This window comes from Scyliorhinus torazame, chromosome 22 (assembly GCF_047496885.1).
Source record: "Scyliorhinus torazame isolate Kashiwa2021f chromosome 22, sScyTor2.1, whole genome shotgun sequence".
Lineage (NCBI taxonomy): Eukaryota > Metazoa > Chordata > Chondrichthyes > Carcharhiniformes > Scyliorhinidae > Scyliorhinus > Scyliorhinus torazame.
The window spans coordinates 74129205-74146304 of NC_092728.1; the positions used below are offsets into that span (position 1 = coordinate 74129205).

The 17100-nt window shown below is 43.4% G+C and overlaps 1 protein-coding gene across 15 annotated transcripts in view; it reads left to right on the forward strand.

Annotated features, from left to right (window-relative positions):
* znf618 (zinc finger protein 618) overlaps positions 1–17100 on the forward strand; it is a 179225-nt gene that overhangs the window by 88931 nt on the left and 73194 nt on the right. For 6 of the 15 annotated variants that reach the window (XM_072488337.1, XM_072488335.1, XM_072488336.1 and 3 more), the window contains one exon: positions 9065–9357. The exons of 6 other annotated variants lie outside the window; for them this stretch is intronic. In XM_072488337.1, coding sequence (XP_072344438.1) covers positions 9159–9357 — 199 coding nt within the window. In that variant the 5' untranslated portion in view covers positions 9065–9158. Of the gene's footprint in view, positions 1–9064; positions 9358–17100 lie in introns of those variants that run through there. 3 more of the 15 variants (XM_072488342.1, XM_072488349.1, XM_072488345.1) reach the window with 2 other exon arrangements.

The following is a 17100-nucleotide window of genomic DNA, read 5'->3' on the forward strand; positions in this document are numbered from 1 at the left end:
TGTACAGATAAAGAAAACTTGGCAATATATCTATCCCGCAAATATAGTTGTAAAGTTTCCGTTTTTCTCTGTATTTCATGTTAATAGACGGACTTTCTCCCCTTAATTTTGAGCAAGATTGACACAATCATGATAAATATGTATTAGTGTGATTTCACTAAACAGTATGGGTATGCGCAGTTTTGTTTACTTGGCAACTGGATGTTAAACCTCTCTCAGGTGAAGGTGGAGACCAGAAGTCAGTTTTACTTAATTTTCAATTTAGTCACAAAGTGAAACATTACAAATATACAGTTCCTGCGATCTAACATGTTATGCGATATGGATGCTGACTTATCCATGACTGCCCACAGGAGTTCCCAACCATTGCCTCTTGGGGTATATTTTTAGAGCATTGGAAGGGAAAATGGGAAACAATTCACTCACGGCCACATTGTTCTCCCATCTTACAATGGAAATGAGTCACAAACATATGCTTCAGTTGTGAATACTGTGAAACATGGGGCTTCGAAAGAGCAAACTTGTGTAAACGCAAGTAAAGCTTAGATTAAGAATTGGAAAGCTAAGAATTTTGTAAAAAGTCTCACACCAGGTTAAAGTCAACAGGTTTAATGAAATCATCAGGCTTTCAAATAAACCTGTTGGACTTTAACATGGTGTTGTGAGATTTCTTAAACCAGGTGTTGTGAGATTTCTTACTGTGCCCGCCCCAGTCCAGCGACGGCATCTCTTACATTAAGAATTTTGTCATGAGACGATGGTAATACTTTCATTTGAAATATCCAGATAATATTGTGAATGAGCAGAACTGTACGGAATGAGTGTTGCCAACCACAAAGATTTGTGTCAATGACACTAATAAAGCAATCATAGAACCATCATAGAATCACTACAGTGCAGAAGGAGATCGTTCGGCCCATTGTGTTATCACTGACCCTCCGGAAGAGCACCCTTTGTTTTCACATTGACTGAACTTTCGTCATTGGGTCAGCATTGCCATTTCTAAACTATGACTTGTCTTCAGCAAATAATTTATTTTTGGTAACTTAAAATATCCTGGTTTTTAGAACTATTGAGAACTATTTGTTAAGCAGTGCCTCGAATATTTAGAATCATAGAATCTCTCAGCACAGAAGGAGTTCATTTGACCCATGAGTCTGCACCAACCTGGAAAGCACTCTCTACCTAGGCCCACACCCCTAAATGCTTAGCACACCCAACGCAGCAAACATTACACTTTTAAGTATGTAAGTCTCTTTTTAGAAAATATGTCAAATGACCTTGATCAGATTTTGCAGCAGCTCTATGTTCACTGAATAATCACTACAGTTGATGATTTTGCATTGGATGTCTTAAATGGACAGCATTGGTTGATTATTAAAAATCCCAACTGTGCTACAGTCCCTAGACTACCTGTGAATAATGGCAGGGGACATTTCTAGTAAATAACTGTTTAATATTTAACGTAAGCAGCATCTAGAATAAAAAGGATAGCCGCCTGTAATAAATTAAGACTATTCTATTTGGGCGGCAAGGTGGTACAATGGTGAGCATTGCTGTCTCACATAGGGGACCGGTTTAGCTCAGTTGGCTGGACAGCTGGTGTGTGAGCAAGCCAACAGTGCAGGTTCAATTCCCATACTGGGTGAGGTTATTCATGAAGGTCCTGCCTTCTCAAACTTTCCCCTCGCCTAGATATGGTGATCCTCAGGTTACATCACCACAATTCAGCTCTCCCTGTCAAAGGGGAAAGCAGCCTATAGACTATGGGGACTTTGCTTACTCACTGCCTCACAGTGCCAGGGACCCGGGTTCGATTCCGACCTTGTGTGACAGTCGGTGTAGAGTTTGCACATTCTTTCTGTGTCTGCATGGGTTTCCTCCGGGTGCTCCAGTTTCCTCCCACAGTCCAAAGATGTGCAGGTTAGGTGGATTGCCCATGCTAAATTGCCACTTGGTGTCCAACGATGTGTAGGTTAGGTCAAGGGATTATTGGGATAGGGTGGGGGAGTGGGCATGGGTGGAGTGCTTATCAAAGAGTCGGTGAACACCTGATAGGCCGAATGGCCTCCTACACTAGGGATTCTATAATTCTATAAAGGAACATTATGATTTCAAATTAGGACATAATTTGTACATAGCCTGGATACTGTGAAGAACTCAGCATGCAAGACTGCCCTCTCTTGGAAGCAAGTGTGATATATTTTTCAGTCGTGTAGCTGGGGAAACATTTATATTTGGGTGTCAAGGTTATCAATCGAGTGATTGGAAATGATAACACCAGCAACGGGTCTCTCAGGTTTGATCGCCACAGTCACAATTTGAGCTGTTTCTCCTGTTCAACATGTGGAAAAAGTGGCCACATCAACCCTGGCCCATCCTCAAGAGTGGGAAGTTTAAACCTGGGACTTTACACATTTGTGTTATTTACCAGAATGCTGTTGGTGATGTTTTCAGTCAGCCAGGAACCATCAAGAGGTGAGGCTGTCATCAGTTTGTAGTGTGTACTGTGTGTTTCAATAGGGGCTACAGGATTTCATTTCAGTGCATGGTGCTTTTTGAAATCCTGTGCCAATGGGAGAGCTTTGTTCATTGTCAGTTGGTGTTCTTGGAGGAGGATACATTCCCTGTGGACGTCGAGGTTCAATTTGTGCTTGCATTGAAAGCCAGTTGAGTTGCATTGGGCTCACCATTCCAGAAATGATCTTCATGACTTCCCGGAGTTGGATGTTTACCAACTTTGTATGGCAGCTCCTGAACCTTCGTAACTCACGCCGGCCGGCATTCGCGACCCACCATTTTCTCTTACCTTTAATGCGAGAGAAGAGCCTGCTTGGTCCTCACGATCTCGCTCCAATCAGGTTCCTGGGAGGAGAGGGCTATGCACATATATATTGGGTGCAGGATTCAGTCGGTATCTTTGTGCCGTCTTCATCTTGTGAGGACAGAAAATCGAACCCCTCACATGGAGGTCATTGTGAAGGACAAAAGCAACAAAATGCTTGTTTTACTTAGCTCTGGATACTGGCAGTTTTGTTGACTTGTATACAGTATTTAATGTGCTGCCAAAAGCTGAGGCGCAGAAGTTCAGTCGGCTTCATTTGGAGTCGGGCTTGCCAGTCCATTTACAGTTTCCTTACTAATGCTATTTTCTTCGATATGTCGAGGCAGTGTGGGGAATATGTAGTAATTGTGGCTTTCCATTCACAATTGCCAAACTTTCAATGAGTTTTGGAAAGCTGCGATTTCTTCGCAGTGCCGAAAGCAATCATCATCTTCCCTTGCAATTTGACATGCAGTTTATTTAGAATTGAAAAGTTGATAGTTGGCATCCAAGTTTCATCAGCAAATGATTCAGCCAGAGAGGACAATGTCTCGAGGAGGAAAGCGTGGATTTCGTACCTCAGTTCGTAAACTCTGAGTAGCTCCCCTGTTGAGTAACCATTACAGTAACTCTTCAAGTGGATGAAGTCCATCGTCATAGGGATTGACTGGTCACTGTTTCGATTCAATGCTTTAATGTAGTCTAAAAGGTCAGCAAAAAACATATACCCATCCTTCAGTACACAGAGGGCGACGATTTGATGATTTCCCATGGCTTTCATTATACCCATGCCAAATGTTCAGTCTGTCCATGATAAAACCATGAGGAATATATACTCTCTCCAGATCATTTGAGTAATGTTTAGGGATGCAGAATAAATTGAGGTCATAGCCTTATTCATAATCGGTGATCACCACGCAGTCAGCCGCCACCATACAGCTATCGCACTTTGACCCCAGGTTCAGGTCCCAACACTCCCGGGCCACATGCGCACTGATGAGCGGCCACGCATGCGCAGTCTGACCGTATTTTTTTTAAGCTGGTCGTGGCCGCCATTATTAAAGTCGCTCGCAGCCGGCATTGTTAAAAGCCTGCTGCTGCAGCTGTTGCACGTGAATTCCTGCGGGTTGCGACCCCCACTTTGAAAATGCCTGCTGGAGACTCCCCAAGTAATGTAATCACACCTTTTCTGTCCCTTTTGTTCTAGCCAAATAGATTATGTCCTTGAAGCCTCCGGGACACTGCTCTTCTTAATGCTGCCATCCCTGTTGCTTTTCTTCCTTTCCTGTCTTAATGCTGCCATCCCTGTTGCCTTTCTTCCTTTCCTGTCTTTCCTGAACACCTTGGAATCAGGAACTGGTCCTGCCCTTGAGCCAAGTGTCAATCTGAGCTCACCAGTCTTATTAACCATACACCTGTGCATTCATTTATATATGCACTATAATCCTGATTCATATTATTACTTTCTCCCTTACTCTGCACCTAATGTTCCCTATTGTAGTGTTATCTCTCAGTATATTGTGCACCTGGTATTCCTCTCTGATAATATAGCACCAGCATAACACCCACAAAGAATTCAGTCCCACCTTTATTTAGGTGCAAACCATCTCTCCCAGAGCCAGTTTCCAATGTCCCAAGATTCTCACCATCTTCCAGGCACAGCATGCATCGGCACTATCATCCTCTTTCCATACTTGCCTGTAGTACTGGAAGTAATCCGGAGATTACTACTTTTGAGGTCCTGCTTGCTAATCTTCTGCATAGCTCCCTAAATTCTGACTGCAGGACCACATTTGTCTCTACCAAGTTGTAATGAACAAAACATCCCTTGGCACTTGGAAAAAGAGCAGAAGAGTTCTCCTGATGTCTTGGCCAACATTTGCCCTCTTCCGCCATCAGTAAAATAAATTATATAGTTATTCATCTTATTACTATTTATTGGACCTTGCGGTGCACAAATTAGCTGCAGCAATGACTGGGATCTTTGCATGTCCTGAACAAATGTACTGTATAAATCCAAACTCGCTTTCACATCTTTTCCTCATGCACTCTTCTTTTATGAAGACCTATGTGCATTCATGTAGGCAAATTCTTGCGCCTCCCAGTCTCAGAAGAAGTTGGCACACACAAAAAAAAGTTGAACATAAAAACGATCCTGCATTTGAGTTGTGCCTTTTGTGATCTCAGGCTGTCACAAAACACTTCACATTCAATAACGTACCTTTGATGTGTCGTCAGTGTTCTAATGTAGCAGCCGGTTTGTATTGAATAGGGCCCCACAAATGGTAAAGAGGTAATGGCGAGATCACCTGTTTTTGCGATGCAGGTTGAGGTATAATTATTAGACAAGAAACAAAAAAATCTTCCTTGTTCCTCAAAATTAGTGCTATGAAATCCTTGATGTTCCCCTCGGAGGGCAGAAGGAGCTTCAGTTAAACATCTCAACCAAAATAATGCACCTCCCAAAGGCTGCACTAAAGTAATAGTTAACTTAGATTTTGTGCTGAAGCTTCTGACATGGAATATAATCTAACAAACCTAATTCTAACCATATCTTGGTAGATATGAGGGAAAGTATGTGGAGGTTATTCTTTTTATTATATGAATCAGAAATGGTCAAGACACCTCCCCTCCTCCTTTTCCCCTGTCCAGTTTGATGGTGGTGGTTCCTGTCTCTCCTTCTCCAACCCCCCACACCCCCCGTCTACCACCGCCACTTAGTTAGTTGCTGGTCACGAACAGGTCCTTGAAGAGGCTGGTGAATTGTTTCCATGTATTGTGGAAGCCTCCTTCTGATCCTCTGGTGAATTTCATAATTTGAGGAATTCCGCCAGGTCAGCCAGCCAGTCAGCAGCCTTGGGTGGAGCTGTTGATGTGCTGAGCAGGGGTCTCCAGCGGTCGATCAGGGCGGCAAAGGCTAGGGTGTCTGCCTCACTCCCGTGAAGAGCTCTGGCTGTTCCGACACCCCGAAGACCGCCACCAGTGGACATGGCTCCACCCTCACTCCTACAACTTAGACATGGTTTCAAAAGCACGGTCCAATACCCGAAAAGTTTCAGGCAGGCCCAGAACATGTGAGTATGGTTGGCCAGACCTCCCTGGCACCGTTCACATTTGTCCTCCACCTCTGGGAAGAACCCACTCATGCATGTTCTGGTCAAGTGCACCCTGTGTGCCGCAATAGGATCAGCCCTGCAAATGAAGTGGAGTTTATCCTATCCAGCGCTTAAATCCAGAGTCATCCCCCCCCCCCCCCCCCCCCGTTATCTCCAAGCCTAGCTCCTCCTACTTTTCCCGTGTCTCGGTCCAGCGGGGCCCCACCTCCTCTAACAGTTGTCCATACATGTTGCCGCGGCATGGTAGCACAATGGAGGATGCTGGGTCCGGCCTGTCTCCAACCTCCCGTCTATGCCATGTGGCGCGTGGTCCGAGATTACTATTGCAGATTATTCTTCCCCTACTACCCCTGGAAGCACTGATTTACCAACTACAAAGAAGTTGATACGGGAGTAGACTTTGTGAACGTGGGAGAAGGAGACTTCTCCCCCTCGGATGGTTGAACCTCCATTGGTCCACCCCTCCATCTGCTCAATAAAGGTGTTCAATTCCTTTGCCATTCATGATTCTTTCGCTAATCTGGGGCTGGTCTTGTCCTTCATTGGGTCCTGTTGCTTCACAGCGCCAGGGTCCCAGGTTTGATCCGGGTGCTCAGGTTTCCTCCCATAAGTCCCGAAAGATGTGCTTGTTAGGTGAATTGGATAATCTGAATTTTCCCGCAGTGTACCCGAACAGTTGTGGAGTGTGGCGACTAGGGGATTTCATAGTAACTTCATTGCAGTGTTCATGTAAGCCTACTTGTGACAATAATAAAGATTAATTCGCCCAATGCTAGCAGTCTGTCCAGTAAGGTGTGACTGGGTAGCCGGGGGAATGTTGTGGTCTCCTTGCAGAGAAATTCCTCAGTTTCAGGTATTGAAGTTCGTTCCCTTGCGAGATTTGTAGCTCCTCTGTTAGTTCCCCCAGGGTCGCTACTCTGTTGTCTACGTAGAGGTCCCCTCCTGTCAGTACCCCTCCATACTGTCTCCACGTTTTGAAGGAGGCGTCTTGTCGCCGAGGTGAATTTATGGGTTTTGCTGATGGGGCTTTCGCGGTTGGTGCACCCAGAGTAAAGGGATGCTTGAGCTGGTTCCAAGTTTTTAGTGTGGCCACCACCACTGGGTTTCTTGAGTACTTGCCTGGGGAAATGGGCGTGGGGCCATACCAGTGCTCCCAGGGATGTTCCCATACACGCGATCTCCATTTGCACCCAGGGATCTGAACAGGGAAGAGGAATCTTGGCATTGGGTTCATTTTTATTGTCTGCACTCTTCCCACCATGGAGAGTGGGAGTGAGTCCCACCTCCGCAGGTCACTTTACCTCTTCCACTAGGCTCAATAGGATCCGGGTCCCGTTGTGGGCTATCTGGACTCCCAGGTATTGGAATTTTGTTTGGTTCAGCTTGAACGGCAACTGCCCCAACTCTGATGCTCCCCACTAGGGGTTCACGGGGAAGATTTTGCTCAGGTTAAGTTCGTAACCTGAGAAAGCTCCGAGCTCCCTCGGGAGTTCCATTATTCCTTTCATCCTGGCTAGGGGTTTTGAGACATTGAGGAATGGGTCAATTGCATCGAGCGAGAATCTGTGCTCTCCCCCTTTAAATGCACTTCCACCTCTTCGACCTGATGGTGATGGCCAGTGGCTCGATTGCCAGAGCAAATAGCAGCGGGAACAGTGGGCATCCCTGCCTTGTCCCTCTGTGCAGCCGCAATTATTCAGAGATGGTGGCTTTGTCCGTATACTCATCATGGATGCGCTGTTCAGTAGTTTCACCCACAAGGTAAATCGACTCTGTCAAAGGCCTTCCCTGTGTCTAAGGCGATAATCACTTCTAGTGTTTCCTCCCCGGGTGGTGTCATAATCATGCTCCGCAGGTGTCTGTTTGCTGTTAGCTGTGTGCTCTTGACAAACCCAGTCTGACCTTCCACGACTACTTCTGCCACTAACTCTCCATTCGCCTCGCCAGGACTTTCGTGTGAGTGTTCAGGAGTGAGATGGGTCTGTGTGACCTGCATTCCTTCGGGTCTTTTTGTTTTTTTGGGATCAGCGATATAGAGGCCTGTGGGCAGCGGGGCCCACCTCGACAGCGACTCATTGAACATCTCCCGCTGCCGCAAATATTTTCTCGAAGTCCACCGGGAATCCGTCTAAACCTGGTGTCGCCCCCGACTACATGGATTTGATGCTCTCCATGACCTCCCCTGTCCTAGCGGTGCTTCCAGTCCCTGTTACTTTTTGTCCCCCACAACTGGTATGTCCAGCCAATCAAGAAGCTGTTATTTCCCCCACTCCCCCAACCCCTTTATCGTTGCCTTCAGCATCTTGCAGGATGTGGAGGTTGAGACATCCCCATTCTGGTTGCAGGTGCCTTCAGCATCTTGCAGAACGTGGACGGTTGAGACACCTCCATTCTGGTTGCAGGTTACCTGCCTGTCGATGGCTTCTGATATTTTCTCACAGAACGCCTTGTTGGCGAGGAAGGTTGTGCCCAACATCCTCCATGGAGGATGCTGGGTCCGGCCTGTCTCCAACCCCCCGTCTATGCCATGTGGCGCGTGGTCCGAGATTACTATTGCGGATTATTCTACCCCTACTACCCCTGGAAGCACTGATTTACCAACTACAAAGAAGTTGATACGGGAGTAGACTTTGTGAACGTGGGAGAAGGAGACTTCTCCCCCTCGGATGGTTGAACCTCCATTGGTCCACCCCTCCATCTGCTCAATAAAGGTGTTCAATTCCTTTGCCATTCATGATTCTTTCCCTAATCTCGGGCTGGACTTGTCCTTCATTGGGTCCTGTATACAATTGAAGTCTCCCCCATGATGAGCTGGTGGTAGTCATGGTTGGGGATCTCCACCATTGTTTTTTTTATGAAGTCTGCATCATCCCAGTTAGGGGCATATGCGTAGTTTATTCTAAAATTAATTATCAGTAACTTGCTGCAATCCACATAGCAGACACATCTTTTTAAAAGGTGCACTGTTTCCATCAAAATAACCTAACCATTTGCAAGAATCTGATGGCTTTCCAACCAGACCAAAACAAACACTTGAGATTTAGTTATATATTCCTTTCACTAAAATATAAAATTAGTCAGGAAGACTAAATATAGACATTAATATATATTTTTCCCCTAACAGAAATTGAACAGTGCAAAGGATTGTTGCAGTTACTCCGTCCGATTATCACCAAAATTTAAAGAAGTATAAGAAGTACTGGATAACGGCCATCATAATGAGTTCCCTTGATGCAACAATAAAGACTGAAAATAGAGATGATGAGAGTGAAGTGCATACTGAGTTGTGGCAAGATGAATCCAAAGATCACAAGAGCAACAAAAACACCCATGAGGTAGCGGAGATCTGTGTTGTGATTGGTGAGGATGGGGCTCAACGGTGTTCTGAACAGGATCAACCCAATAATCGATCTAGTGGTAAATATTAACGTTCAAGTCTACCTAATATATTTTAAGAAATCTTGACCAAATGGCCCCTTTTGTTGTGTTGTAGATTTTATGCAATTCTACATTTAATCTAATTTCTGTGTTGCATTTTATTATGAAACCCGTATAGCAACACTCACAATGGAAACCCAATTTAAATAGCTGATAATAGGAAAATCAAAATAAATATTTCACAATCAATTAACTAATCGTTTAAAATCTCCTATTTCACAATAGCATGATTCAACTTAGCTATTATTCTTTGTCCTTCATTAAAGTCGTTACTTTGAAGCCTCAGCTTCTTCCTTCTTGCCCAAAGCAAGTGACTATGTGATCAGGGGAGATTCCCCAGTCTGGTCTAATACACCATGCTGAATTGTCAAGTGACATTGATAGTATTTAAGCTGGACCATATCTGTGATGGAATGCTTTCTTTCAGTCTCTTGCAAAGTCTATTCAATCGTTTGCCAAAACTATTGAAGAAAATTTCGAATACAGATTTCAAAAGTTGTATGTCTGTCTGTCTGTCTGCCTGTGTTACTTACCTATTGTACAACATTTGAAATATATTCTATAAGACTCGGGAAGCATATTAAGGTGAGGTGGACTGCATCTTCATTCTAATTTTAATAATTAAAAAAACATTCAGTTGACTTCTGTAACCAAACCAAAAAGCCATAAATGGCAGTTTGTCTTTTGTTCATTGAAAATGTATGCAGTTTAATTATTGGCACCGACGTGATCGAGGAAGAGACATACAGAACACAGAATTTACAGTGCAAAAGGAGGCCATTCGGCCCATCAAGTCTGCACCGGCCCATGGAAAAAGCACCCTACCTAAGCCCACACCTCCACCCTATCCCCATACTTCCACCCTATCCCCGTAACCCAACCTAACCTTTTTTGGACACTAAGGGCAATTTAGCATAGCCAATCCACCTACACCGGCACATCTTTGAACTGTGGGAGGAAACCGGAGGAAATCCATGCAGACACGGGGAGAAAGTGCAGACTCCGCACAGACAGTGATCCAAGTTAGGAATCGAACCGGGGACCCTGGCGCTGTGAAGCAATTATGCTAACCACTATGCTACCATGCCGACCAGAGACCGAGAGGCAGCGTCTTTCCTAATCCAAATTCATTTTAATTTGAAAATAGTTAAGTAAGTTGAACTTTAAGATTAAATTTTAATGAACTCACTAAATGTTAGTGTAAAACACACCTCTTGTTGTGAAGCAGTATATCCTCAGGTTCGTCATGTTCCAAGCAATGGGATCTGCTGGTTTAATCAGGAACATTAATTACTGCTTTTAGCGAAGAAAATTGTCCTACCTGGCTCTCCTCAACCACTTCGAAAGTAGCAGATGCAAAGAGCTAAAAGAAAAAGAATTGAACAAATTAATACACTTTTAATCAGCTGACAGTCAAAAACCTCTGAATCTTTGGAACGGTCTACTCCAGAGGGCAGTGCATGCTCCATCATTGCTCATATTCAAGGCAGGGATAGATAGATTTTTAATCTCTCCGTGAATCAAGAAATATGGGAAGTCTATGAGAAAGTGGAAGCGAGGTAGAATCAGCCACGATTGTATCAAATGGCAGAGCAGGTTTGAGGAGCTATTCTTGTTCCTTCTTGTTCTTAAAACCAGTATATCAATTGATACAAAAGGGGAAGTTGTACGTTCAGGAGCATCATTTTGTGATCCAGCAATAGCAGCTGTTACCAGAGTACTGGGTGCGTTTCAGTGTGCTGGGGCCATTCTTCTCAAACACTTTTATTATTTCCCACTTGATCATTATCCAGAATTTGCTGCCTCCTTCAAAATGCGTCACAATAATTGTAAAAAGGTTAAAAATATTGAGGCATACTGGAGCATGGTGTGACAAGCATGGCGATACACTAATAGTAGACACCACACACACCCACCCACCCACATATGCACACATACAGTACTGTGGGTGTACCCACACCGTGGGGACTGCAGCGTTGAGAAGACAGCTCACCACCACCTTCTCAGGGACAACGAAGGAGGGACAATAAATCCTGGCCTAACCAGCAATGCCCATGCCCTGTAAATAGATTTTTAAAAAGCACACACACTAAACAAAACAAATACTGAAATCTGCACACACTTCCAAATGCTGATAAGTTGCAGATCAAATAACAAAATTTCCTTTTTGGGAGAGGAGTGAAAAAAGGGTGATGACACTTTCAGACCGCCACAACAGCTCTATGAAAAATGATTTGATCAGCAGAGTTCACTTTCCCTCTTCACTTTCTAAATCCATCACCGCAAATAATTGTACTCTGTCCATCAGGTACCCCCCAATGCATTATACATTTAATGGAATATTTTGGGTATAGCAGAAGCTCAAGTAATGAAAAGTTCATGCCCCACTGCAGTCTTATTGTAGCTATTTATTTTTCTACGTTATATGCGAGAGCAGTTTCAGGATTCATCCAAACGTTTTGTGGCTAGATATAGCACGTGGGGAGAATAGGATCAAAGGCTATGGGTAGAAAACAGGATTAGGCTATTGAGTTGAATGATCAGCCATGATTGTGGTGAATGGCGGAGAAGGCTCGAAGGGCCAAAAGGCCTCCTCCTGCTCCTATCTTCTATGTATCTATGTACTGCTGGTTTCATCATGTACAGTATGGTTACTATTGACTTCCATACAGTATCTTTATTGGTTTGGTTAGAAGTATCATGCTGTAATCTTTTCCTTCTTCTGAATAGTGTCATCCAAGTTGCTTAATCTGCTGGTTGCGTGCTTGTAAATTTCACCTAATGAGACCAATTGAACATAAGCAATAGATGTATCTTTCAAATTGAAAATTGCATTTTTGCTAGACTCTTTTTCAACTGTTCTGTTTTACTGCACAGTCCAACAACAAGCAAAAGAAATCTAGGATTTATTTTTTACGAAAAGCTTTGAGCTAAAGAGATTATGCAGTGGATTGATTTGCAGAATGGTTATGGTAACTAGGTACTTTACAAAATTGTGTTAGTTGGAATGAGATCTAACTTTAAAGTATATTTCATTGGTGACTTGAACCTCCCATAATAGTAGCTTTAGGCCCAAACAGCCCAAAACAACCCAGGTGCAGATCTGTCACTTGGTCAGAAAGTTTTAATGCAGCTTGCTCAAGGGCCTTGAGTTACTGTCCAGAGGACACCAACTGGTGATTGTCCAGAGAAATTTGACCAGAAGATCATGTGCCCCAGGATCAATGGAGCTGTTGAAAAAATAAATTTCCTTTGTGGTTGTCGTATAGTCATACTTGCCCTTGGATCCTTTGACCTGTCGCAGTCTGGCTGCAAGCCGTAAGGCCATCTTCTGGGCACTCCAGCATTTAATTGTCTGTCCTGACAAATCTGAAGGAAAATTAAGTAGATAATGGACAATTAAATAATGGAAACCAAAGTTTGGTTGCACCAAGGATCATCACTCTTCCTGATTGTCATGGCTTTGAGCAAGTGAGATAGGAAATGTCATGATCATTGATGTTTGTAGATGACTTTGAACAATGTGGTGGGAACGATGAGAGCATGAATGAGCATTTGGAGAACTGTACCAGAACTCTCGAAGACGGGTATGAACATCAGTAGATCAAAGACCCAATATATGCACTGCCAGTTTGAACCTTGGGAAATAAAAAGACTGAAGCTGTAAAGATTACGATTGATGACTTGGAGAAAATGATCAGTTACAAGTTCTTGGGGGGTCAGTGATGGTAAACGATGGAGGGCAGTAATGAAAATAAGCAACAAATTTAACTCTGGTTAGAGTGTTACGATACCATGGGCTAGTGTGTGGTTGATTCCAGCCCCACAAACCCCGCAGCCCCAGCTCAAGTGAATTAACCAAAAGTTCATATGAAATTTGCGGAATCTTTGGCCCTTGACTGCTCAATAAGTTCTAGCCACCAGGTTTGAAAGTTCAAAACACTGAACTGTTTATTTATAACAGGAACAATGTTGAAACATGCAATAACTGCAACAAAATATCAGCCAGCTGATCTACTCCCTTTTGTCATCCCACCCTCCAACCAAATACACAGAGGAAGGGAAAGGGGTAAAACAATAGGAATTAAAATGGAAAAAGAGTGTCCTTGTTGCTGATATTGAAGTTGTTGTAGCTGGCTATCTTCCCAGGACATGGGAGTGTTGAAACCACAAATTGGATTGCTAACAAGGGTCTTCTGGTAGATGCATTTAGTCAGAACTCCCAGCCATGTATTCCATTGGGGAGTCACTTTCACTTTTATTAACCTGGGCCTTCACTCAAAAGCACAGCCTCAGGTTTGTTTAATTATTCTTTTTCCAGCTCTGCCAGAATGACCAACAGCTTGTCTGAGATGAGAACAGAGTTCCCCAATCAAGAGTTTAAAAGGGTTTTAAACAGCTGACGTGGCCTGCAGCTGGTGGCTTGACTGGATATCCTTAAGATTTTCTTTGTCTCCCCTCAAAGTCAGTTCTCAGCCTGGACTGTACTCTTTCTTGGTTTGCAGACTCATTAGAAGTGTTTCTCAAACTTTTTTCTTGGGACCAACTTTTACCAACCGGTCGATCTTCGTGGCCCCTCACCGGCCGGCTTTCGCGGCCCCTCGTGGCCCACCATTTTCTCCTACCCTTAACACGACAGGTGAGCCTGCTTGGTTGTCATGATCTCACTCCAATCAGGATTGCAGGAGGGAAAGGCAATGCGCATATCAGTTGCTGTGTTCAGTCTTTTACTTTGTGCTGTCTTCATCTTTGTGAGGACGGAAAATCCAACCACGCACGCAACGGTCGTTGTGAAGGGTAAAAGTAACCAAATACTTACTTAGCACTAATACTCCTGAGACGCTACTCCAGAATGCTGATAGCCTCATTGACGTTTGTGGCACAGTTTTAATGTGCTGGAGTCGGCTGTAAGTTAATAATTGACTGAAAAGGATTTTTCACCCACCGCTTCTCTCAAAATCTGAAACTTTTCCTCTGGAAAGTAGGGACAAAACTGTTGATCAGCACACCCAGATGCGACTGAATAAGGCTTGACAGCCTATTGACAGTTCCCTTTCCAACACTTTTTCGATGTGTCGTAGCAGTGTGGTGAACATGTAGTAGTTTTGGCTTTGTACTTGCACTTGCCAAACTTTCAATGACTTTTGGAAAGCATCTATTTCTTCAGTGCTGAAAGCAATCAACCTTCCCTTGCAATTTGAGGTTCAGTTCATTTAGAATTGAAACGATATCTGCAAGCTAAAACATACTTAGCATCCAAGTTTCATCACCAAACAAGTCAGAGGGACGGAGGGGACAATTTCTTGAGGAAAGTGTAGATTTGATACCTCAGTTTGTAAACTCTGATGAGCACCGACCCCATGACAGCCAACGTACTTCTGTGTGGAACAATAAATATGTGCGCTCATCCCCCATATGGGAGCAGAGAGCCTCAAAGCCTGCTATTGAGTGCGCTGGGTTTAATGAAATTCAGAACTTACTCAATTCCTTTCAACGCCACTTCAAGATCGGTAGGAATTCCTTTTGATGCCAATACTCATGGTGAAAAAAATGATTCGAAGCAATGTCCTAACCAGCTGCCTTCCTAATCCTTATTATAACTCCGTTTTCCCCAGTTATGTTGGCTGCTCCATTGCTTGTGATTGCTCTGCAATGAACCCAGTTGAGCCCGCACTTTCAACCCTGTAACTATTCAATGCTTCATAAATCTCATGTTGGTTGGTAATGTCAGGCAGCACAGCAAATCCTCAACAAATTTATTGTGCCAAACATACCTAACATAAACTAGCAAGGTTACACAATCTGAAATGTCTGTACTTTCATCCAGTTGCATTGAGAACTCCTGTGCTGACTTTAAATGAGAAATAAGTTGGTCTAAATTCTCAATAAATATCACACATTCTCTAATATCACAAATTCGGCAAGCCACTGTGTTATCACGAAGTGGGATGCATTTCCGTTATTCGGCTAACCTCTCATCTCGGACCGTACAACTAGGTCTATTGTTGCAAGGAGAATTAATCTCTCTGCTACAGTGTGGGTTATTTTTTTCTTTCGCTAAAAGGTAAGCTACCATGTTAGATGCTAATTGTGGTTTGTCATTCAATGTAACATTTCTGCTAAGCTCTTCAGCTGCTGATTTAAGTTCTCACTGCATTCTTAGAAAAAAAAATCAAGAGGTATGTCCACAAACACGCCAGGCTTAGTCTTTGAAGTTCTGAAGGTGTTATGGGCCAGGGTTTAGAAAACCCCAAAGTGTATCATGGAGTTCATCTGACCCACAACTTTTACGAGATTGTGGTATGGGGAGCACACGGCCCACTCTACAGGTGTGGTACAGCAGAAATCGAAAAGTAATTTTTAAAGCAAAACAATGTTTATTCTATGAACTCAAGTTAACCTTTTTAAAACATACAGTGAACATCTTAGCAACCATTAATTCAAATACGACCCCCAAAGAATACAACACTAAGTAATCCTTAATAAATTCCCGAACAACATTCCGAAGACAAAAAAGACCCTTTTAACACAAAGATCAGGTTTAAATTCACTATTTGAGAGCAGTTACCACTTTGAAAATCCCAAATGAACATTCATAAGCTTGCAGAGATTCATACACAACCTGCTGTGATTTCAGCTTCTCCAAACCAAAATGAAACCAAACCCACCCTGCAGCAAAAAGCCCAAAGCGAAAGTAAAATTCTGACACAGCCCAGCTCCACCCACTCTCTGACATCACTGCAGTAATAAACACCCATTACTTCAAGGTACTCTCACTACAGATATTTATATACACACCCATTTATAAGCACCCATTTCTTAAAGGGACTCTCACATGACACCTCCCTCCAAGAAAGAAAAACAAACCATCAACTTCAAGATGGTTTCATTTTTCACCTCTTCACTATCCTTTACGAAATGCACGCAGTAAATATACTTTTTTGTTTAAAGAAAACCACACGCAAACAGGTATAATATAGTCCATTTTTTTTCTTCCTCCTCCAACTGGAATCCTTCTTGATTGACAGTCTCTTTGAACAAGAAAGTCTCTGCACGATCCATCCATTTATCTACGCCTCGGCATTTCTCTTTAAAGTCAGATACTTTTGTTCAATCTGATCACAGAGTCCCTTGCAATTCTCCAACACAGGAGCATTGGTTATCACAGCTTTCAGGCAGTCAAATGCCTGTTCTACGTCCGCTGTCCACTGAAATTTTCTATGTTTCTTCAGCAAGTCTATCAGTGGAGCAACCACGCTACAAAGATTTTTCACAAATGTTCAATCAAATCCACTCATGCCAAGAAATCGCATCATTTCCCTTGGTCTTGAGGGTATCGGAAACTCCTCAATAACTGTTGGTTTCACATCCCGTGTGACCATTTGGCTCTGTCTGATTGTATGGCCAAGGAAAGTGACTTGGGCTTTTCCAAATTCACTTTTGGCTAGGTTTATCGCCAAACCCGCAGCCTGAAGTCGATCGAATAACTCCATCAGATGTTTTAAATGTTCTGTCCATATCTGACTGAAAATTACCAGATCATCGATGTATACTGCACAATTGGGTAATCCTGAAATGACTGTGTTAGTTAACCATTGAAATGTGGCTGGGGCGTTTTTCATGTCAAATGGCATAACTATGAATTGGTATATACCATCTGGAGTCACAAAAGCTGAAATCCCCTTCGCCCTTTCGGATAAAGGTACCTGCCAGTAACCTTTA